This window comes from Rhinoraja longicauda, chromosome 1 (assembly GCF_053455715.1).
Source record: "Rhinoraja longicauda isolate Sanriku21f chromosome 1, sRhiLon1.1, whole genome shotgun sequence".
Taxonomy (NCBI): Eukaryota; Metazoa; Chordata; class Chondrichthyes; order Rajiformes; family Arhynchobatidae; genus Rhinoraja; species Rhinoraja longicauda.
The window spans coordinates 66,590,645-66,614,492 of NC_135953.1; the positions used below are offsets into that span (position 1 = coordinate 66,590,645).

General features: G+C 43.9%; 1 protein-coding gene across 2 annotated transcripts in view; it reads left to right on the plus strand.

Annotated features, from left to right (window-relative positions):
- Positions 1 to 23,848, plus strand: part of atp8a1 (ATPase phospholipid transporting 8A1) — a 269,218-nt gene that overhangs the window by 193,613 nt on the left and 51,757 nt on the right. For both annotated transcript variants that reach the window (XM_078399210.1, XM_078399200.1), the window contains 2 exons: positions 8,174 to 8,248; positions 10,073 to 10,195. In XM_078399210.1, coding sequence (XP_078255336.1) covers positions 8,174 to 8,248; positions 10,073 to 10,195 — 198 coding nt within the window. The remainder of the gene's footprint in view (positions 1 to 8,173; positions 8,249 to 10,072; positions 10,196 to 23,848) is intronic.

Consider the following 23,848-nt stretch of genomic DNA (forward strand, 5'->3'; position numbering starts at 1 on the left):
TTTAGTTATTTGTGACGTGTACCGAGGTACAGTGAAAAGCTTTTGTTGCGTGCTAACCAGTCAGCAGAAAGACAATACTTGATTACAATCGATCCATTTACAGTTTATAGATAAAGTTGATGGTGAAAGGTTTTTTGGACTGGAGATCTGTGACTAGTGGTGTGCCTCAGGGTTCAGTGCTGGGCTCATTGCTGTTTGTCATCCATATCAATGATTTGGAAGGGAACGTACAAGGCATGACGAGCAAGTTTGCAAGTGACATTAAAGTGGATGGTATTGTAGATGGTGGTCTAAAATTGCAGCAGGATCTTGATCGGTTGGGCAGGTGAGCTGAGGAAAGGTTGATGGGATTTAGTATAGAGAAATGCAAGGTGTTGCATTTTGGGAAGTCTAACATGGGAAGAACCTACAGTGAATGCCAGGGTTCTGGGGAGTGTTGTAGAGCAAAGGGATCGAGGATTACACGTACATAGTTCCTTGAAAGTGGCATCACAGGTCGATAGGGTGGTCAAGAAGGCGTTCGGTACATTAGCTTTCATCAGTAAGAGTATTAAGTATGGAAATTGGGAGGTCTTGTTAAGGCCACAATAGGAGTACTGTTTTCAGTTTTGGTCATTATAGGAAATATGTTTTTAAGCTGGAAAGGGTGAAGAAAAGATTTAAGAGGATGATGCCAGGACATGAGGGCCTGATCTTTCTGGAGAGTTTCACCAGGCTAGAACCTTATTCCTGGGATCACAGGAGAATAAGTGGTGATCTTATAGATGCGTATAAAGCTCACGAGATTAATGGATTGAGTCTTTTTCCCAGAGTAAGGAAATCAAGAACCATAGGACATAGGTTTACGGTGAGGGGGGGGGGAATATTTAACAGGAACCTGAGGGGCAAAGGGTGGTAGGTATATGGAACGAGCTGCCAGATGAGGTGGTTCAGGCAGATACTATCTCAGCTTTTAAGAAACATATGGACAGGTACATGGATAGGATAGGTTTCGAGGGCTATGGACTAAATGCAGGTAGGTGGGACATATGTATGGGGGCATGTTGGATGGCATGGACAAATTTAGTCAAATGGCTTGTTTCCACACTCTATGACTCTAAAATGGATAGTAGGGATGCATGTGGATGGGCTGCAATAAATGCACCATGCATGGTTGCCATAAAACTGAGGGCCTCGGTAGGAAGTGTGTTGAACTGCTCTGCTTGGCAGTGTATGAGGCACCTATACACTCAGAGGTAGCCCAACTTGTTGTGATGGGTCATGACTTTAACTTGATGTTTACTTTACTTAAATACTAATGCAGAAGTTAGTTTAACATAAACTTTTGTCTTTATCCATCCAATTGGAAAGGCTGTTTTTTGTATAATTGGAATTTGCAGTGGCAAATCAGAAGCCACTCAGAGGAAATTATCATGACAAATATTGAATAATGATCTGCCATCTTAACATTTGTAATTAAAAGGAGGAAAAGCTGGTTATTTCTTCATTGAGAACCTCCTTTAAAGCATGTCACAAAATTCTTCTTGACCCGTATGGTGTTTTAACCAGTCAGTGTTGTCATGTCAGATTTGTGGACTTTCAGATGTATATTTTAATCTGCGCAAAATGTAAAACGTTCCTACAATATGAGAGTGTTGAGTTAGCCACAAAGGGAAGAATAAATTGAGTCTAAACAGGTGCTGAAATATGATATCGGGGAAATCATTACTACTACGCTTTCACAGTGAAACGACTTTTATGTCTGTTGAAAACAAAAACAGAACTGAAACTAAAAAGAAATTAAATGCTTCCATCCATCCATTGTGTTTTTAATGATTCGTTCTACCGATTGTATAATTAATTAAGATTTTGGGCCTTGACAGCTAAATAATTGGCAGTGTATGAGGATCACATATTTATTGTGTTGTCTATTCTATTTTTTACATCTTTACAAACATTTCTATTACAATGAGCAAAGCAATGGTTCAATCAGTTACTCGTACTGTGAACTGTTTGCAGTGTAGATTTCTCCGTGGCAGCATTTCAAGATTAATGAGAGAGACCAAAGCAAAAGGACAAATTACATTATGAACCCATGTGTAGTCAAATCAAATTGACAAGTCAACCAATTAAAACTGAGACTTGCCCCATAGAATATGTGCTGGATTTGTAGAAGTAAATAGTAGCTGAGGTATTTGGCCCCTCTCAATGATTTTGGTTGTAAAAGTTAAGGCTGTGGTAAACTTGATTTGCTATGCAATTCAGTTTGTTCTGGTTGCTGAGGATCCCTTGTAGGTCAAAATGCAGCTGTACAATGTGGTTATATTGTGGTGACCTGGACAATAAATCTTTGTATATTAGCAGCATTTGGATGAAGCATGGGTAACAATGTGTCAGAGTATAGGAGGGAGATTGATAATATGAATGGTGCCAGAACAACAATCTTGCTCTCAACATTAACAAGAACAAAGAGCTGATGGTTGACTTCAGGAAGGGAAGCAGAGGATCCATAAACCTGTCTTCATCGACGAGATGGAGAGAGTGAATAGCTTTAGGTTCCTGGGCGTGTATATCTCTGCAGATTTGTCCTAGGTCCAGCACATTGATGCAATCACAAAGATCATCAATGCCTCACTATTTCTTTAGAAGATTGAGGAGTTGGTGTGTCACCGAATACATTATCGAACTTCTACAGGTGTACTTTAGAAAGCACACTGTCTGGTTGCATCACGGCCAGGTTCAATAACTCAAATGCCCATCCACGAAGGAGGCTGCAGAAAGTGGTTGACGTTGCCCGCTCCGTCACTGGGGTAACCTCCCAACAATGAAGGGATCTATAGGAGGCAATGCCTCAAACAGAAGCTAATGTCAACAAAACCCCACACCACCTAGCCGCTCTCCCATCTCACTTCTACCACCGGGAAGATGGTACAGGAGCCTAAAAAACATGACCTCCAGGTTCAACAGCAGCTTTTTGACAGCAATCATCAGGCTCTTGAACTGTGCAACACTAACTACCTCAGCAAATATCATCTACTTTGGACTTTGTTTGGCTGCACGCTGTACTTTGTATTTACACTATCAAAGGCAGGAAAGCTGGTTACCAAATATTAATGTTTATTAATTTATTGCATTATTGATTATTGTATATTTATTTGAAAGACATTACTTTATTGGGCCTGCAAAGCTGATGTAAGTAAAAATGTAATTGTTCATTGCCAGTATGTATGGCAATTGAACATTCTTGAGACATTTGAAAACCATCAAATTCTTGCATTCACAAAATGCTGGAGTGACCTGCTGAGTTACTCCAGCATTTTGTGAATAAATACCTTCGATTTGTACCAGCATCTGCAGTTATTTTCTTATATTAAATTCTTGCAGATCTGATTCACACTAATAATTCACTGAAACACCAACTTTTCATAAACATGTTAAGCAGACAAAAAACCTTACCAATGTCCCTGTGTAGAATCAGAAACTAGGCAATGGCTAGGGAAATAAATACAGTAAGGAGCAACAAACAATCTGCTGGAGGAACTTGGCGAGTTCAGCAGAATCTCAGGGGGAGGGGTGGGGGAAGAATTGTTGATATTTTGGAGCGAGATCCAGCATAAGGACCAGTAATTAAGTATTGAGGCAAGGGTACATGGCCATCATAGCAAGTCTTAGGAAGAACATGGTCAAAGAGTAGGAGAGCAGTAAAACTCAAAGCATTTGTAGGAGTTGGTGGGGGCAGGAGTTAATGACTTTTCAGGTGCTGATGCTGAGTTTTGGTACGAAATGTCGGCAATTTCCCCCTCCACCCACTGAGCTCAACCCACTGAGTTTCTCCAGCAAGTTGTTTGTTGCTCCAGACTCCAGCATCTGCTGTTTTTTATGTCTCCATGTACAGTAAAGAGTTCTCAACAACAATGGAGAAACTAATGAAGATATAACGGGAGGTAATAACTGAATATGAACTGTTCAGGGTTGGCAACAATTTCTGATGGGTAAGCCACATCTGGTTAATTTTATCCACTAGCTCCTTGTATAGTGGATACATATTCTCTCAAGTTTGGAAGGTTGACATATAATAAGTTTATGTGATGCCAGTGTGATTTGTTGGGGGTGGAACAAAGAAACTTAAACCTCTGGCAAAATCCCAAGCAAAATAGTTGACTGCCAGTTATTGTCCATGCTTTATTGTCTTGAATAAATGGATAGTAATTTTAACACATTTGCAAATCCCTTATCCAACACATGGATATGAGTCATAGCGAAGAACCAGGAATAGACAACAGGTTTTCTTCTCTAAAGTGCACTGGTGAAATAGTTGGATTTAGCAACATTATGGTCACATCTGACTTGATATGTTTTTAACAAATTGGAATTCCCAAAATATCATGGCAGGTTTTAAACAACCAATTGTTAGTCTTAGTATTGTGATCATGTTATGGACAGACTTTGTTTCTTTCTGTTGGCTATTTTGCTTCTAATAGCCAGGTTATTGGCACATGCCTCTCCTGTGACATGGGCGTAGTGAGGAAGTGCTCGTGCATCAAACTGCCATTGACAGAAAGCCAGTTGTGAAAACCGGATTTTCATGAGCTATTATTTATCAGCCTACTAAATATAAGATCTGTTTGTAAAATCTTGTCTGTTTTACTTGGCACTACCACCCACACTGTGTAGATACTTGAAACAGTTGTAACTCCAAGCAGCTAGTGGCAAGATATTAAATCTTCATGACCTCTGTAAAACAAAAACATACTTTTGGGCTGTCTGGCAGTGTGAACTAACGAGGTTATGGTGCAGAGGATGGAGTTTCATCTGGTTTTACTGCCTATATTTCATTTTCAGTCGGCAATTATGTTCAAAAATCCATGGGGCAAAGTAAATGTTGTAATCCTTGTGAGCGTTCAGCAATAATTTGTAATATAGGGAGCAGTAAGTGATCAAAGTAAATATTCTCTGCTCTTTGGGAAGAATGAATGTTATCTTCGAAGTATAATTTCAGAGAATTGTTTTTGGTTATTTCAAACACAGTAGAAAAATCCCAACATATTTCCTCATAATTTATACACTTAAGGTAGTTATTTGAATTATTTACACTAGAGCATTGTAAGTCTGAATATAATAGCTCATAAAGAATTTACTGTACATTCCTTCATGGTCGACTACTTGAAGGAAGATGTCCTTCAGGTTTTCTGTTTTGCAACCAGCAGCAACTGCAACATATTTTCTCAGTATCCATGCTTCCGTGTGCAGTGAACATAGTCATGCAGAGTGGTGGTCCACTGTGAGCACAGTCGTCGTCCCCCCCCCCATCATCGACACCATCAACATGAAACGCCGCCTCAAGAAGGCAGTATCATCAAGTATCCCCACTGTCTGGGCCATGCCCTCCTCTTTCAGCTACTTTCCCAGTTAACTGTACCTGAACCCCTCTGTCAATGGATCATCAACTTCCACAGGAAAGCAGCATGTGAGGCTGGGAAAGCACATCTCGGACCCGCAGACCCTCAGCATAAGAGCACCGCAAGGCTGCGTACTCTCCCCTCTCCTTTACTCTCTCTACACCTCCAGACATCTCTGTCAAGCTTCTCAAGTTTGTGGATGACACAAGCCTGATTGGACTGATCCAGGATGGGGAGGAATCTGCCTACAGACAGGTAGTGACACAACTGGCGTCCTGGTGCCTTCGCAACAACCTGGCGCTCAATGCTTTTAAGACAGTGGAATTGATTGTAGATGTTAGGAGAGCTCCCCCTCCCCCCTCCTCATCATCAACAACACCACGGTTACATCTGTGGAGTCATTTAAGTTCCTTGCAACCATCATCTCCAGGGACCTTAAATGGGGGGCCACCACCATCAAAAAGGCCCATCAGAGGATGTACTTCCTGTGGCAACTGAGAAAACACAATCTGCTACAGGTAATGATGGTCCAGTTTTATACTGCTATCATATAGTCTGTCCTCACCTTCTCCATCATTGTCTGGTTTGGCTCAGCCACCAAGCATGACATCCGGAGGCTGCAGTGCATCATTCGATCAGCCAAGAAGGTTGTTGGCTGCAACCTTCCCCCTATCGACGAACTGTACACTGCAAGGGCCAGGAAGCGAGTGGGTAAGATCATCACTGGCCCCTCTCACCCTGGCCACAAACTCTTTGAAGCACTTCCTTCTGGAAGGCGACTCCGGACGGTCAAAGCCACCACAGCCAGACCTAAAAACAGCTTTTTTTCCACGAGCAGTAGCTCTACTCAACAGCCAAAAGTCTGTAGCCTCCTTTTGCTCTGGTATTTTATTTCATTCTTCACATGTTTAAATTATAATGGTTTATTTTTAATTGTCTACTGTATATCGTGTTGTTACTTGCAAGGAAAGCACCAAGGCAGATTCCTTGTATGCATACATATTTGGCTAAAAAAATGTATTCAGTTCAATTCAATTGAAGTCCCAAATCACCATGTTCAGGCTCAGCCACTTTCATAAAACTATCAAACTCTCGAACTGACTTGCATAACCCTAATCCTGCCTCCGCAAGGGAATAAAGCAGACAATAGTGCAAGCACTAATGTGTAGGCAGGAACTGCAGATGCTGGTTTATACTGAAGATAGACACAAAAAGCTGGAATAACTCAGCATGTTAGACAACATCTCTGGGAAAAGAAATAGGTGACTTTTCGGGTCGGAGCCGTCTGAAAAAGGGTTCCAACCCAAAACTTCACCTATTTCCTTTTGTTTAGAGATGTTGCCGGACCTGTTGAGTTACTCCAGTTTTTTGTCTCAACTTTTGAACCAGCTAGATTTGTTTCCTAATTGTGTATTAACACCGGTAAAGAAACAGCAATAGCAATTTTCAAGTCAGCATGATATGTAGCTTGGCGGGCAACTTCCAGGTGATAACAAACAATCTGATGGCGGAACTCTGGATCGAGCAGCATCTGTGGATGGAAAGGAATGAGAGAAGTTTCGGATCAAAACCCTGCATTAGGACTCTATTCTTATTAGGATTATTTTCCATCCCCAGATTCCGCTTGACACATTGACCTCTTCCGGCAGATTGATATTTCCAGATTCCAGCATTTGCAATCTTGTGTGTCTCCAACTTCCTAGTGGTGATGTCCCCATGCTTTTTCTGCCCTTGTCTTTCTAGCTGGTAGAGATTGTGGGTTTGGCAGATGTTTACACACACAAGCTCACAGAAGTTATAGGAGTAGAATTAGGCCATTCGGCCCATCGAGTCTACTCCGCCATTCAATCATGGCTGATCTCTGCCTCCTAATCCCATTTTCCTGCCTTCTCCCCATAACCATTGACACCCGTCCTAATCAAGAATTTGTCAATCTCGGCCTTAAATATATCCACTGACTTGGTCTCCACAGCCCTCTGTGGCAATGAGTTGTTACACAGATTAACTACCCTTTGACTAAAGAAGTTCCTTTTCGCCTCCTTTCTAAAAGAGTGCCCTTTCATTCTGAGGCTATGACCTCTGGTCCTAGACTCTCCCATCAGTGGAAACATCCTTTCCACATCCACTCTAAGCCTTTCATTATTCTGTGTTTCAATCAATCTCAACCTTCTAAACTCCAGCAAGTAGAGGCCCAGTGCTGTCAAGTACTCATCATATGCTAACCCACTTGTTCCTGGAATCATTCTTGTAAACCTCCTCTGGACCTTCTCCAGAGCCAGCACATCCTTCCTCGGATATGGGGCCCAAATTTGTTCACAGTACTCCAAATGTGGCCTGACCAGCGCTTTATAGAGCCTCAGCATTACATATCTGTTTTTGTGTGCCAGTCCTGTTGAATTTGCCTTCCTTACTACCAATTCAACTTGCAAATTAACATGTTGGGAGTCCTGCACCAGCACTCACAAGTCCCTTTGCACCTCCGATTTCTGGATTCACTTTAGAAAATAATCTACGCCTTTATTCTTCTAACCAAAATGCATGACTCTGCATTTTGCTACACTGAATTTCATCTGCCAGTTGTCTGCCTAACCTGTCCAAGTCCTTCTGCAGAGCCCTTGCTTCCTCTGCACTGCCTGCCCCTCCACCTATGTTGGCATCATCTGCAAACTTGGCCACAAAGCCTTCAATCCCTGAGGACTGACAGAATATATTGGAAGAAATTGTAAATTCTATCCCTCGTGTTTTTTTAAAGAGCTCTTGAATTAATTTTTGTTTTTCTTTACTTTCAACTTCAGATCTGGTTCGCTTTTGTGAATGGCTTCTCAGGACAGATACTTTTTGAAAGATGGTGCATTGGTCTCTACAATGTGGTACGTATGCATGCTATTCAGTTTAAGTTGTGATGTAATGTCAATGCCCTTCTTATGATAACCAGGAAATACAACTTCCAGCTTCCATCCGAAAATATAAAGTTAACATTTTATACAAGAATTTTGACAAATTCTGAAGTAGTCAGCATATTTATCTTGTTTATAAGTCATAGGAGCAGAATTCAGCCATTCGACCCATCAAGTGTAGTCCATTCAATCTTGGCTGATATATCTTTCCCTCCCAATCCCATTCTCCCGCATTTGCCCATAACCTTTGACATCATTACTATTCACAAAACTGTCAATCTCTGCTTTAACAATACCTAACAACTTCGCCTCCACAGCCGTCAGTGGCAATGAAATTTGACAGATTCACCACCCTCTGACAAACAATTCCTCCTCATCTCCTTTCTAAAGGTATGTCCTTTTATTCTGAGACTGCGCCCTCTGGTACGAGACTCCCCCGCTTGTGGACACATCCTCTCCACATCCTCTACCCAGGCCTTTCACTCTTTGGTAGGTTTCAATGAGATCCCCACCCCCCCCCCCCCCCCCCCTCATCCTTCTAAACTCCAGTGAGAACAGTCCCAGTGCCAATGAAAGCTTCATCATATGTTAACCAAATTATCCCCAGGATCATTCTCATAACCCTCCTCCAGACCCTCTCCAACGTCGCCACATCCTTCCTCAGATATGGGCCCCAAAACAGCTCTCAATACTCCAAATGTGGTATGGCCAATGCCTTACAAAGCCTGAGCATTAGATCCCTATTTTATCTTCTAGTCCTCTCAAAATAAATGCTAACATTCCATTTGCCTTCCTTATTGCAGATTCAAATTGCAAGTTAACCTTTTGAGAATCCTATGCCAGCCCTCCAAATCCGTTTGCACTGATTTCTGAATTCTCTCCTTATTTAGAAAATAGTAAATGCCTTTATTCCTACTACAAAGTGCATGACTTTGCAAGACTGTGCCATTTGCCACTTCTTTGCCCACTCTCCAAACCTGTGCAAGTGCTTCTGCAGAGTCCCTGCTTCCTCCACACTGGCTGGCCCTCCATCTATTTTCCTATCTTCTGCAAACTGGGCCACAAAGCTTTCATTTCCCTCATCCAAATTATTGATATACAACGTGAAGAGTCGCGGACCCAACACCGACCCCTACAGAACACCAGTAATCACCAGCAGCCAACCAGAGAAAGCCCACTTTATTCCCACCTTTTGCCTCCTGCCATTCAGCCAACCTCTCCATGTTAATATTTTCCTTCTAATACCATGGAATCACACAATGAGTTTTTTCAGATCAATACCACTATTGCCACATTTTGAATAAAATACTACCAATAATTATAAAAAATTGTTGATTAAGTAACATTACTGTGCGCATCACAAGTACAATGGGGATTTGATCATGAGTTGTAGGTTCAGTATTCCAAGTCTGTTCATGTCCACAAAGCAGCAGTCCCCAAAATTATTAGGTTAGTGGATAAAGGTTTGGTCTACTTAAGTTTTCAGTAAAGATTCACTTTCAAAACATTTTAATTATTTTATTCATTGTCAAGAAAACTTCTGCAATCATTTCAATTTATCATTTGATACAATTCACTATCAAATGATAAATGATATAAATTGTAGAGTTCATGCCCATCTAGATTGTGCAACAGGTCATTGACATTACTATTAAGCTACTAACATTAAAACTGGATAGCCATCTCCTGCCCAAATGTTATCGGCAAATATTCAGTGAATGTTATTGCAACTATATTTATATTTTGTGGTACATTTCTCGTGTCACTTGTGTAAAAGAAAATGTCTGTGTGTGTCAGATTTTCACAGCTTTGCCTCCCCTCACTTTGGGAATATTTGAGAGAAATTGTCGAAAGGAAAATATGTTGAAATATCCAGAGCTATACAAAACGTCACAGAATGCATTGAACTTCAATACAAAGGTAAATAATGTATTGCACGGAACTCCTGTGATCTATTGCTTTTACAAATTTGTTTCTTCCCAATTCATTTTTCACTATTTGATTTAAAGTGCCAATTTCATTCGACGAAAGATGGTGACTGAATGAAATAAAACTGAGTTGAATTTTGTATGTTAAAGTTGTGAAGTTGAGTTCAAGAGAAAGAGGCAATGGATAAGCCTAAACTTCAGTTTTGAAAAGACATGGTTTGGAAAATCAATGCCACAGGAATTGCTCAGGTGATCTAATAGCACATGATGATTGTGGCAGGTGTCCAATTTGTCATTGGGGCTCACTTGAATTCTAAGAAGGCAAATTGTCTGTTCTTCAGTTGGGCATTGCTGTGCAGCTCACTGTCAGAACCTGATGACTGCTAACTGGTCAACCTGACCCTGCAGGTAGGCACTAAGGTGGGAAAGACCAATAAGCAGCAGATATCATGGACCATGGGTGGCCTCCTTCACTTTAAAAGTCTGTTGTTTAAGACATGGCAAATCGATAAGGTTGAAGTAATCCCTTAATTCATTTAAGAATCTGCAAGAAATGAAATTGGATTTTGGAGATTTCATAGAACAAGTTAAACCCTTCAGTATTATGGTGCCAATCAAACTTAGTAATGTGGAAACCAAAGTGCTGTTGGAACTCAGTAGATCAGGCAGCATCTGTGGAGGTAGAGGTGAAAACCCTCATTAGGATTAATGCTTTGTAACTATGACACTAACTTCCAAGGGACTTGCTAAATTCTGCATTAATCTATTTGTTGCTTTTTATTTACCATCTGAGAATATCTAATGCCATTCACCAAAACAAATAGCAAATCTCCAACATGCAGAAATTTGAGACAATTTTATTATTTCCTCCTTCAAGCTGTTGTTTAGACCAGCAGTACAAGTAATCTTTTGATGTAGAAACATCACACATACAGTACAATGTACAGCATCATCATTAGTTTTTTCTGTACTTATCTGAATTATAATTGGAAGCAAGAGGCAATTTGCATTCAGATTTATTGTGTATTTATTTGTAATTCCGTTTTAGCCGGAGCTGCTTTGGCATTTTTATCAACATTTATTGAAAAGATATATTCAGAGCAAGCAAGTTTAAAAATGATCTGGAAATAACCACTGAATTTAAATTACATTTCCTAATGATAATTTGCTAGCATTATCGCTTGTGATTGTTTGTGGATCAACATTTTACTGACAATTAATATGGAATATATACAATTTGTTGTCAAAGTGGTAGGATTATTAACTTTAGAATATTACTAGACCAAGTCGACCCGTTGGGCCCAAACCTCTCCGGCATTGGTGCAGGTCCCTCTCCTCCCCCACTGCCCTCTCCCCTCCTCTCCCCTCCCCTCCCCTCCCCCCCTCCCCACTCTCCCCCTCCCCTCTCTCTCCTTCCTCCCTTCTCCACTCCCCCTCCCTCCCTCCCCTCTCCCTCCCTCCCCTCTCCCTCCCTCCCTCCCTCCCCTCTCCCTTCCCTCTTCCTCCCCCCTCTCTCCCCCTCCCCCCACCTTCCTCCCTCCCCTCCCCCTCCCTCCCTCCCCTCCCCCCTTCTCCTCCCCACTTCTCCCCTCCCCTTCTCCTCCCCCTCCCCTTCTCCCCTCCACCCTTCTCCTTCACCTCCCTCCCACCCCCTCTCTCCTTCTCTCCCCCCTCTCCCCCCTCCCTCCCTCTCTCCCCCTCCCCTTCCCCCCTCCTCTCCTCCCCCACTCCTTCCCCCTCAACCCCCTTATCCTCCCTCCCTCCCTAGGAGATAGATTTAAACTTTAAAATGTGAATAACTTAAAAAATATAACACTGATTTCAATGAAACCTCTTCCATTAACACCAAAGGGATGACGGTGAGTAAGGTGGGCCTAAAATTGTCGCGCTATCGTGTACTGTTGGCTGTAGTTCAGGAACAAACAAATAAACACGAGTTTTAGTTTGTAGATAAGATGAAGGAAAGTCTCTGAGAAAATTGATGGTCGATATTTATGCAGCGGAAAGGGTGGAGTTGTAGAAAGATGGGGAATGGGGTTATCGTGAAACCTGAGATGTCTGGAAATAGGAGATTTCTCGGGTATCAGGCAATTTGTTCCGCCCAAATCAGCAACAAAGCCTATTTAGAAATAAAATTGTCTCCAGTTTCTCATCTGGCAGCTAAGCTGTTGGGCAGGATGGTTCAATGAAACAGTGGAGAGAGAGGGGAGACTAGGGATGGGGTGAGTGAAGGAACAGTGAACAAATGACAATGTGTGGGTTGATAGGAGAGAGAGTGGAGGGAAGAGAGTGAGGAGATAAGGTACATGATCATGAGAAAAGAGGAGGCAAGTCAAATTGTGTTGATAAGAAAGACTGGTTCATGGGGGTAACGATCAGATGCTCATTATGGCTCGCATCCAGGCTCTTTTTATGATTCCTGGGCAATATAATCCTTCGGAGTTAAAAGTAAAATTCTAGTTACGATTGAGGCTGGCCTGCTCATTATCAATATTGGACCGACTCAGAAGATCAGATTAATTGCCAGCTCAGCACATCAATGTCACACCTAGAAATGGGTACATTTGCATTGGGTTTCTGATTATTACATTTTACCCCCTCTTCCTCTTGCTTCCCTCATACCAACACATGTCCTATAAGCACCTCTGAAAATCCAGGATTGCCTGGAAATCATCAGTGTGTTCACACAAAATTCACAGATTAAAAATAAATCTAATCACAACATGCTTGGCCATCTTACTTGAATGCCGGTGTTTCAAGAGGAAGATGATGGGGAAATAAGCTGTTTGTTCTTGCCTGCTGTTATAAATCTGTCCTCACTCTGTAGGTGGGAGTGGTTATTCCTGATTGAGACATTTACAGGCCTCGTGTATTTTCAATGTTGTGTGGAAATGGATTACTGACCCTTGTGGAGAGGTGGGTCAGAGGGCAATATGTACTGCTATTAAATTTGTAAGGGGTGGGATTGAACACCATTATTTATTACTATAGTGTTATGACAAATATTTGCATTTTATGAGATATTGTTTACAAAATTATTATAAATGTTTTTAAATGCTGGACTTGGGCTATTGTATTTGGATCAATTGGTATACTGCTTTGTAAATTAAATGTATAGATTCTTTTTATTGACTATTTTTCTCTGCCTTTAAATTCTGTTCACTATAGTATTTGCCAAGGAAATGATACAGTCAACAAAATTAACTATTTGTAAAATAGAATCCTGATAATTTTCTCAGTTAATTTTAATAAATATCACAAAGATTTCACATTGGTAACTTTATTGTGTTGTACAAGGAATTACATTATTAGAAACTATTTAGTTCTGAGCCACCATGGTGATGATGGTAAAATCTGTCAGATTGCTGTGCACCTTTTAAAATATTTAGATAGTTAATTCCTGATTAATACATTGCATCACAATATCTTGGCTGAAAGTGCTGATTTTTATTGGTTAAAATTTTTTTAGACCAGGTTTGCAATGGCCTTGCAGCATCCTTGCAAGTAAAATGTCTTTCTGGATTTTAAGAAACTGAACCGTTTAAAAAATTGATTGGCAAAACCATAACCTTATTCTACATTAACATTTACAAAACTCCACATTGTAAGTAAAGATATCTGTCCTGTTCTTCGCCATCCAGATCATTGATTCTAATTGAAGATTCCCTGGATTTAATCTCCCATTCTCACTAATCACTCCCAGCACTCATTATCTGGCTTTGTTCACTTGGCCGAATGTACATTGAATACTAGGGAATCTCCAATCAGTTCAGAAGTTATAGGAGCAGAATGAGGCTATTCGGCCCATCAAGTCTACTCTGCCATTCAATCATGGCTGGTCTATCTTTCCCTCTCAACCCCATTCTCCTGCCTTCTCCCCATAAGCCCTGACTCCCGTACTAATCAAGAATCTATCAATCTCCGCCTTAAAAATGTTAATTGGCTTGGCCTCCACAGCCGTCTGCTGCAATGAATCCCATTGATTCACCACCCTCTGACTAAAGAAGTTCCTCCTCAACTCCTTCCTAAAGGTACATCCTTTTATTCTGAGGCTATAGCCTCTGGTCCTATACTCTCCCATTAGTGGAAGCATCCTCTCCATATCATTCTATCCAGGTTGTCAGGAGATCATCTTTTCTGACTTGCCTTAAAACATCCATTGAAGTGGAAAAAAAGTCTGGTAAAATTTTGATTCACGACAAACCTCCAAGACAACCAGTCAATAATTGAATGGTATTAACACAGCAAAACATGCCACGACACTTCACAAGATCATTATCAGACTTAATTGACTATCATCAAAATCTGGGTTTTGGAGGTTGCCTTGCAATCAAAGAGCTTCCGACAAATTGTCTCCTTATTTACTTAGTAATTTCAAAGGGAATTGGTTTAGCATGGAAGCCTCAAATCCCAACAAACCATTCAGGAAGGTCATGAAAATATGACCAGGCTTCTCCAAGGTCAGAATCTGAACCTCAAAGATGGTGACAAAATAACTCGGTATCGTTACGAGGATGTGTAGTTTAACATAACAATCATTCTGTTGATTGCTTTTCTCATTTTGCCCTGAATTTTTTTGTGACTGTGATATGATGAACTAATCCACATAATTTATGCTTCAGAAATCTGTTTCAAAAGGAAAGTAGTTCCTATTTCCTCATTTTCCATCAAAAATATCTACTGCAATATAAAATGTTCAGTTCCCTATTTTAGTACTTCACATTTTTGTCAGTTTTAAATATTGACATGTTACAGTCAGGTATGTGAATTCTCCACGTTTTTAAAATCCATTTTCCGCGCTTTTTGAATGATTTCCGTATTTTTTACTTTGCCAAAATCACGTTTACCAATGGAGAAATCGGGTCGAAAAAAAAGAAGCAAATAGACATTGTAATGAACACTAGGGTTCCGCTAAAGGTCGCTAGGGGTTCCGCGAGAAATCCCCCGCGCCCTGGAGGTCTCCCTGAAAATGTGACACCTAGGCAGCCAATCTTGACCTCGTCGGGACTTCCACGGCTGATCGGTGGGTTGAATTTGCACCCTGCGGCCGGGGCTCTGGAACTCCAGCCCAGCTGGGGCCAGCACATCTATCCCCATAGCCGACTTGGCCGGTTGGATAAACCAACAAAGCTCTGGAACCAAGAGTGCCAGAAAATCAGTGGTGGAAAATATCGGTGGTGGTAATGAGTAAATATTAAATTTAAGCACAAGATTATATAACTAAATTAATTAAGACAGGGTTAAAATATAAAACATTGCAGAAAAGCCAATTACCACCTTTTTGGGCTGATTATCAATTAATGTGCGAATTTACTTCAAAATGTTATTAGTATACAGTATGGCGAGTCCGTAAACTTGTTGGTTGTAGAAGAAGTTTATTGCGGGAGCAATACTCGAATACAAAGGTTAAACAACAAGGTAAAGGACAACCATCAAAAACTTACTGTCTTCTGCGAAGACTTCTCCGAACTGAACATTTCGGGAGCCAAAAGCGCACATGACCACGCTGGCCAATCAGCGATGTCGCTCTCTGGACCAATCCCTTCGGTCGCGCTCACACGTGACCTTGCTGGCCAATCTGAGGGTTCGGCGACCCGGACCATTCTCTATGGTCGCTACATGACCCCCCCCCCAGAACCCGAGGTACGGAACCTAGCAGGGAGCCGGATTTCGCGACCATAACGAGTAAGGAGAGTGGCAGCCTGAACCACAGGAGCAGGGGATTCCGGACTTGGAGGAACTGCCGGAACGGGGGGTCCTGGACTGAGCGGAACTGACGGAGGCCGGCCTCTCCTAGGGGTTTGGCCGACCAGGACTGGTTGATCCGGATCCAAGTGTGCAGGTTTAAGCCGGGACACCGAGACGAGCTCACTCCTGCCGCACATGTCTAAGGTGAAGGTAGCCGTTCCCTTACGCAAAACCCGGAACGGCCCCTGATAGACCCTCTGCAATGGGGCACGATGGGAATCTTTTCGCAGAAACACAAACTCACAGTCCTTCAGGGAAGGCGGTTCATGTACCATGGGACACCCATGACGTGAAGTCGGAACTGGAGCCAGGGAACCCACCCGCGCCCGGAGAGATGCTAAGACTGATGGGACTGGAGGCAGCTGGTCTGAGGGGTCCGGAAACAAATCCCCGGGTACTCGAAGTGGCGAGCCATACACTAGCTCCGCGGACGACGCACCGAGATCTTGCTTAGGAGCAGTCCGGATGCCCAGAAGAACCCAGGGGAGTTGGTCTACCCAGTCCGGGCCTTCAAGCCTTGCACTGAGGGACGCCTTAAGTTGACGGTGGAACCTTTCTACAAGTCCATTTGCCTGGGGGTGGTATGCAGTAGTGGGTTGTAACTTGGAACCGTACAGTTCTGCGAGCGCGGCCCAGAGGGACGAAGTGAACTGCGGCCCCCTGTCAGTGGTAATAACTGCCGGGACCCCGAAACGTGCTACCCAATGGAGGGCCAAAGTCCTGGCACAAGAGGCTGCCGAGATACCAGACAATTGGAAAGCCTCTGGCCACCGGGTGAACCGATCCACCACCGTGAGGAGGTGGGTGTAGCCCCGGGAGGAAGGCAAAGGCCCGACTAAATCCACGTGGATGTGGAAAAAACGAACTGCTGGGACCTCGAACTCCTGTACGGGGGGCTGGACATGGCGCTGGACTTTAGCGGTCTGACAGGGAACGCAGGAACGCGCCCAACCCGCTACCTGTTTCCGTAGGCCATGCCAGACAAACCGAGCTGCTACTAAAGCAGAGGTGGAGCGGATGGACGGGTGCGCCAGCCCGTGAATGGCATCAAAAACCCGGCGCTGAAGGGAGGGCGGTACTACCGGCCTGGGACGGTGAAGGGAAACATCACACCAGACTTTTGTGCCTTCCGACCCGCAGGCTACCTGAGCCAACTTCAATCCCGAAGTGGCGGACTGGTATGCCGAGGCGGTATCCGCTAGAAGCTGTGCCTCCGCAAGCTCCTGGGGATCCACCTCGCAGTCCACCGCCGAAATAGGGGAAAAAGCAGGTCTAGACAGGGCGTCAGCAACGGCATTAAGCTTACCCGCGACATGACGGACATCGGGGGTAAATTCGGAGATAGCAGTCAGGTGCCGCTGCTGGCGGGCCGACCATGGGTCAGACAATTTGAAAAATGCAAATGTTAATGGTTTGTGGTCCGTAAAGGCCACAAATGGGCGGCCCTCAAGGAAATACCTGAAATGACGAACAGCTAAATAGAGGGCCAGAAGCTCTCGGTCAAATGCGCTATACTTCAGCTCAGCCGAATTTAGTTGCCGGCTGAAAAACGCCAAGGGCTGCCAACGGCCACCGACCTGCTGCTCCAAGACCCCACCCACCGCCACGTCAGAGGCGTCAACCGTCAGGGCAGTGGGGGCGGAGGGGCTCGGGTGGACCAACATGGTGGCGTCTGCCAAAGCTGCCTTAGCGGCTGTAAAAGCCGACTCTGCGGCCGGGGACCATATCAACTCTACCGGTTTTCCCGCAAGGCACTGGAAGAGCGGGCGCATAACCCACGCAGCTGCCGGAACGAACCTATGGTAGAAGTTAACCATACCTACGAACTCCTGCAGCCCTTTCACTGTGGTGGGCCTGGGAAAAGCCCGGATAGCCTCCACCTTCTCGGGCAAAGGGGTGGCGCCGGCAGGGGTGATTCTGTGCCCTAGAAAATCAAGAGAAGGGAGGCCGAATTGACACTTGGAGGGTTGGATAATGAGCCCGTGGTCTTGGAGCCACTGGAACACAGTCCGCAAGTGGACCTGGTGTTCCTGCACTGAGGGGCTGGCGACCAGGATGTCGTCTAAATAAATAAACAAAAAGGGTAAACCCCGACCCACATGGTCCATCAGTCGTTGGAAAGCCTGTGCCGCGTTCTTTAAACCGAAAGGCATACGCAACCATTCAAACAACCCGAACGGAGTAATCGTGGCAGTTTTCTGTATGTCCTCCGGCCGCACCGGAATCTGGTGGTATCCTCGCACCAAATCGATTTTGGAGAACACCACCGCTCCTACCAGCCCAGACGAAAAGTCCTGTAGGTGCGGTATGGGGTAGCGATCAGCCGTGGTGACAGCATTGAGACGCCGATAATCGCCACATGGTCTCCACCCCCCAGATGCCTTGGAGACCATATGCAACGGCGAGGCCCACGGGCTGTCGGACTGACGGACAATGCCCATTTCCTCCATCTTCCTAAATTCCGCCCGTGCCACCACCAGTTTGTCTGGCGGTAGTCTCCTGGCCCGAGCGAAAACGGGAGGGCCCTCGGTGCGGATGTGATGGACCACGCCGTGCTTGGCCGAAGGCGTGTCAAAACGTTGGATGAGCAGCTCTGGAAACTCCGCCAGGATCTCAGCATACGAGTCAGGGGCCGCGACGACGGCCTGGACAGTAGGGCTGGGCGGGGAGGCGATTGTCGGAGCGACGGGCTCCTCGCTGGCGGAGGGTCGGAGGTCGTTACCGCGGACATCAGGGACCAGTGAAAAAGCCCAGAGAAAATCTGCGCCTAGGATCGCTTGTCTGACGTCTGCTATGATGAATGGCCATTCGTACGTGCGGAGGCCTAACACAAGGGACATCTTCCGTATACCGAAAGTGCAAATGGGGCTTCCATTAACCGCGATGAGGGTGGGACCTGTCTTACCCGTTCTGGTTTCGAGGTCGGTCGGCGGCACTATACTGACGATGGCTCCCGTGTCCACCAAAAATTCTGTGTCCGTGAATCGATCGTGGACGTAGAGGCGTCGGTTCTGGCCAATCGCAACTGCCCCTATGTACGATCGGCCGAGGCATTTCCCGCGAAGGTACAAGGTGAGCGGCAGTTGCGGGATTCTCTACCCCATCGTAGGTGATAATAGCACCAGCCGCGCTTGTGCGGATCTTTTTGGCGGGCTTTCGGAGAACTGGCGGGAGACGCGGCGCCATCTTGATGTCGCTGTGGCGTGGTCACCGATGTCGAGACCTTGTTGATCGAAACGCCTGCCTTCGATTTAGCCGCTATGAGCGCGTCCGCTTCCTCTGCATATGCTTCGGGGTCCTTAAAAGAACAATCCGTGAGCAGCAGTCGGACATCCTCGGGAAGCTTCTCTCGGAATGCCTGTTCGAACATGAGGCAATCCGTATGCTCACCGGCTAGCATCATCATCTCGGCCATGAGAACGGACGGCCGTCGATCTCCGAGGTCCGGTAGATGCAGAAGTTTTTCAGCGCAATCATGCCTATTAAACCCGAAGGTTCGCAGTAACAATTTCTTCATTGCCTCGTACTTGCTTTCCGCAGGCGGATTAACGATGAACCGCATCACGCGTGTGGTCGTCTCCGGTGATAGAGCGCTGACGAGATAGTAATACTTTGTCGAGTCGGCCGATATGTTCTTTATATGGAATTGGGCTTCGGTGTGGACAAACCAAGATTGCGGTGAATGTGTCCAAAACAACGGAAGGTGAACGCTTACTGCGCTTAACTCCGGTGTGCCAGGCGCAGCATCCAACAACGAGGCGTCGTGTTCCTGCATAGTCGGTGATCGTCCAGATCACGTCGGGGTCACCAATATGGCGAGTCCGTAAACTTGTTGGTTGTAGAAGAAGTTTATTGCGGGAGCAATACTCGAATACAAAGGTTAAACAACAAGGTAAAGGACAACCATCAAAAACTTACTGTCTTCTGCGAAGACTTCTCCGAACTGAACATTTCGGGCGCCAAAAGCGCACATGACCACGCTGGCCAATCAGCGATGTCGCTCTGGACCAATCCCTTCGGTCGCGCTCACACGTGACCTTGCTGGCCAATCTGAGGGTTCGGCGACCCGGACCATTCTCTATGGTCGCTACAACAGTGACATTCACATTATTTTGTAATGTCCATTGTTACTTTGAAATGCACCAAAAGAGGCTTGAAACTGGTAATTTTGTGCTCTTTTCCTCTTTTACCTCACATGCCTGTACAGTACGCATGTTATTTGTGGAGTTTTTTACATTTGCATTTGTGATGGGGTATCAAAGACATAATGAACAGCATATCTTATGAACATTTCAGATGAACTCATTGCTACGTGTTGACATTAAATTCTGCAGCTTTCCTTATATTTTGGCAGAAATGATCTCAGCTCATTTGTGGTTGCTTTTATGATAGAACATTGAGTGCAGTGTTGCAGTGGTCAAGCAGAATCAATGGGAGCAAAAAAACTTTGATCATAATTTTTTAGCCCTTGAACAGGTGTTGCATGCTGTTTAATTGCAGAAATACCAATAGGCAAAACACACCCATGCAGACTGGCATTTACAGCAAATGTGAATGAACAAGTATAATATTTTGACGATATTCGTCTGATCGATACAAATGTAAATTATTAAACTTGGTACTACCAAACTTCCATTATTTTTAACCTTGGATTCTAACTGATCCAGTAAATGGTTTTCATCTGATAAGAATTTATCGTTTTCTGTTGAAGACCATTCACAGAATAATGTTTCACCAATCCAGACAGCTAGTGATTTGCAATTCGTATTAATCTACTGACTATTCAATCAATTCAAAAGTCCAGAGGCCCTTGCAAATCTGACTGACATCATGGTTTAACATCACTATAGGGTCTTGTGCTTTTTTAGTCCGTTTGGACTGATTGTGTCTGACAGTCTTTACCGTTCAGGTCAAAAGAAATGACTATTTTGCAGTGTTGCTTGTGGCTGGTTAAAAAAGCTGGGAAATGATGCAGAAAGCACCACATAGCAAAAGAAAAATAAGAACTTATTACTGCATTTGGAGGTGTAATTTTACAAAGGGTTTGAATTTGTATGAGCTACTTTTTGTTTCATCCGGTTTAATAGATGCCACAGTAATTGGTGTAGCTGTTTGTCACCAGTATCAGAAAAATAGTACTATTGCACTGATCTCTTTGTTAGGCAGTTCTTCAGGGCTGAGCATGATCTGCATCTATTGCTGCTCTGGGTTCTGAAGAGGCACATGTCGCGTGGAGTAGGTGTTATTTGTGCAGTTGAGAGCTCTTCTACTGTTTGCACTTGGCCTCCTAAGTCTTCAAGATGAGTGCTGCCTTGGATGTCCTTATTTACTCCGTTTTGAGCAGTCATGAGTGAGAGATATTCATGAGTCAATGAGAATATTGTATTTTTTAAGGAGACAAGAACATCCTTGAGTTATCGCTATCCGCCTCAAAATCACTCGTCCCAGTGGAGCTTGGAGTAAAATACTTGGCTCAGACGTCTGTGGTCAAGTGTGCAGACACCGTGGCCTGCCCGCTGGAGATAGTTGCAAAAGATCAAGGTCTCCACTAGGAATGTTAGCCTGGGAGAAAACTCTAACAATGATTGATATGACCTGCCAGCAATACCTCTTCAGTGCTTTACGCTGGTGCAGGTTGTCCATGTCTCTGAAGAATATAGGAGGGCAATGGACAATGAGCTTGGTGTTGAATTTGTGCTCTTGGACATAGCAACTTCTCAGCGGGCAGACTGGAGGGTGTTGTGAATTTCGCCATTGATGTACACCTTTGCTGAGATGTACCTCCCAAGATAGAAAATTATCAATTTTCTTACGTTTTCACACTAATAACTTTTTTTTAGAAGCAAGTTTTCTGGTGGACAAGGGTTACCAGTTGTGTAGGAACAGTTACCCCGACTTTCTTAAAGCTGCTAAATTTAAAGGCTTGAATGGGGAGTCAAAGTGCGTTCATTATCTTAAATGCATTACCTGAAATTAGAGAGTAACCCATCAATGCAAGTTGGGTTGGGCAGTGTGAAAACGTAAGAAAATTGCTAATTTTCTATCTTGGGAGCTACATCTCAGCAAAGGTGTACATCAATGGCGAAATTCACAACAACCTCCAGTCTGCCCGCTGAGAAGTTGCTATGTCCAAGAGCACAAATTCAACACCAAGCTCATTGTCCATTGCCCTCCTATATGCTTCAGAGACATGGACAACCTGCACCAGCGTAAAGCACTGAAGAGGGCTTCTGCCCAACTGCTTGAGGCGTAGTTGTTGCTGGTGGACCGTTCCACCTGGTGGAATGCCCACAGCAGCAAGTGTAGTGATGGAAATATGAGTAACATCATAGGAGTAGCACAGAGAGTGAGTGCAGGTGATTGGCCAAACTAAGCACATCCTTGACCAAGACCAAAAGGCCTCCACGTTCTGATCACTCCTAGATGCTCTTTCGTGGCCTGTGTGCAGTTTTCATTTCACTAGAACCTGGCGACACACATGTAAGCTGTGGATGGCAGTATGAAGGAAAGGGAGAAGATGTGGGTACGTGTCTAATTTTGAAATCGTTTTTCTTTCTTTTCGTACCTCCTTCCCCCTAAATCTTCAAATAGCCTAAATTGACACATCTTTCCCGTATTCTGAACTCTGTTGTGGCTTCATCCATTAAAAACATTGTAATGTTTTGCTATTTTTAAGAGCAAGTACTAATTTGTTCTGGTTGTTATTCAGTTAATTTCTACCAAAAACACAAAGTCTACCCTGACACGGACTTCTGCTCCTAAGTTGGAATTCATGCATCTGTCAAGAGGACTGTCAGCCAGCTGATAGTAAAAGTGCAGGGCCTGTGTAAACATTGAGTAAGATTTTTGCTGTTCACAGTGAAGCCCTTGAGGGATCAAAAACCTGTAGTTCTTATTCATTGTACTTCTCTCAAACTGTACTGCCTTTGTGCCATCAGTCAGTTAAATTGGATTACTGGTTTGGGGTGTTTAAAACATATTCAATTTTATATACAGGAGTATATGTTTATGTTTTTTAGCGTAGAGCCTAGGAGTCTGTTAGATGGTCAAGTGAGCAAAGTCATTATTTATTGAAAATAGAAACCTATAAAAAGATTAAATGTTAGCAGTCGAGCATTTAACTATAAAATACCTTGCTTCATATAATTTTCAATAAACCTTTCTTAGGTTCTTGTTTTTTTTCTTAAATTATGACACTGAATTTGTTGCCATGGGGTTGTGTGAGGTGAACAAATAGCAGTGTTGTGGATTACTGAGAAACTGAGGTCGAGTTTTAATTTTTGATCCGAAGGACACCCTCCCTTTATAGACGCTGCCCGAATGATGAAAATGTAAGTTGTTTTCATAATAGGCATGCCAAATCCTACGCCGGATTGTTCGATGCCGTTGCCCCTTACCGGATCAGTTGGTACAATCGGTAACCTTTTCCTCGACTTTGATTTTGTAACCCTTTACAGTAAAATGCATGGAAACACCCTTCATTAAAAAAATTAAATGTTCCCACTGATGGACCAATTGCAAAATTGGCCATGTTGTAAGTAACTCATGATGTCAATACTCAAGTCAAGTCAAGTCAATTTTATTTGTATAGCACATTTAAAAACAACCCACGTTGACTAAAGTGCTGTACATCAGTTCAGGTACTAAGAAACTAACATACAATGGCACACAAACATAACAGCACATACATAAACAGTTCACAGCACCCCCTCAGAGGGCCTCAAACACTAGGGAGTAGAAATAGATTTTGAGCCTGGACTTAAAGGAATCGATGGAGAGGGCAGTTCTGATGGGGAGAGGGATGCTTTTCTACAGTCTCGGAGCTGCAACCGCAAAAGCGCGGTCACCCCTGAGCTTAAGCCTAGACCGCGGGATAGTGAGTAGCCCCAAATCGGCC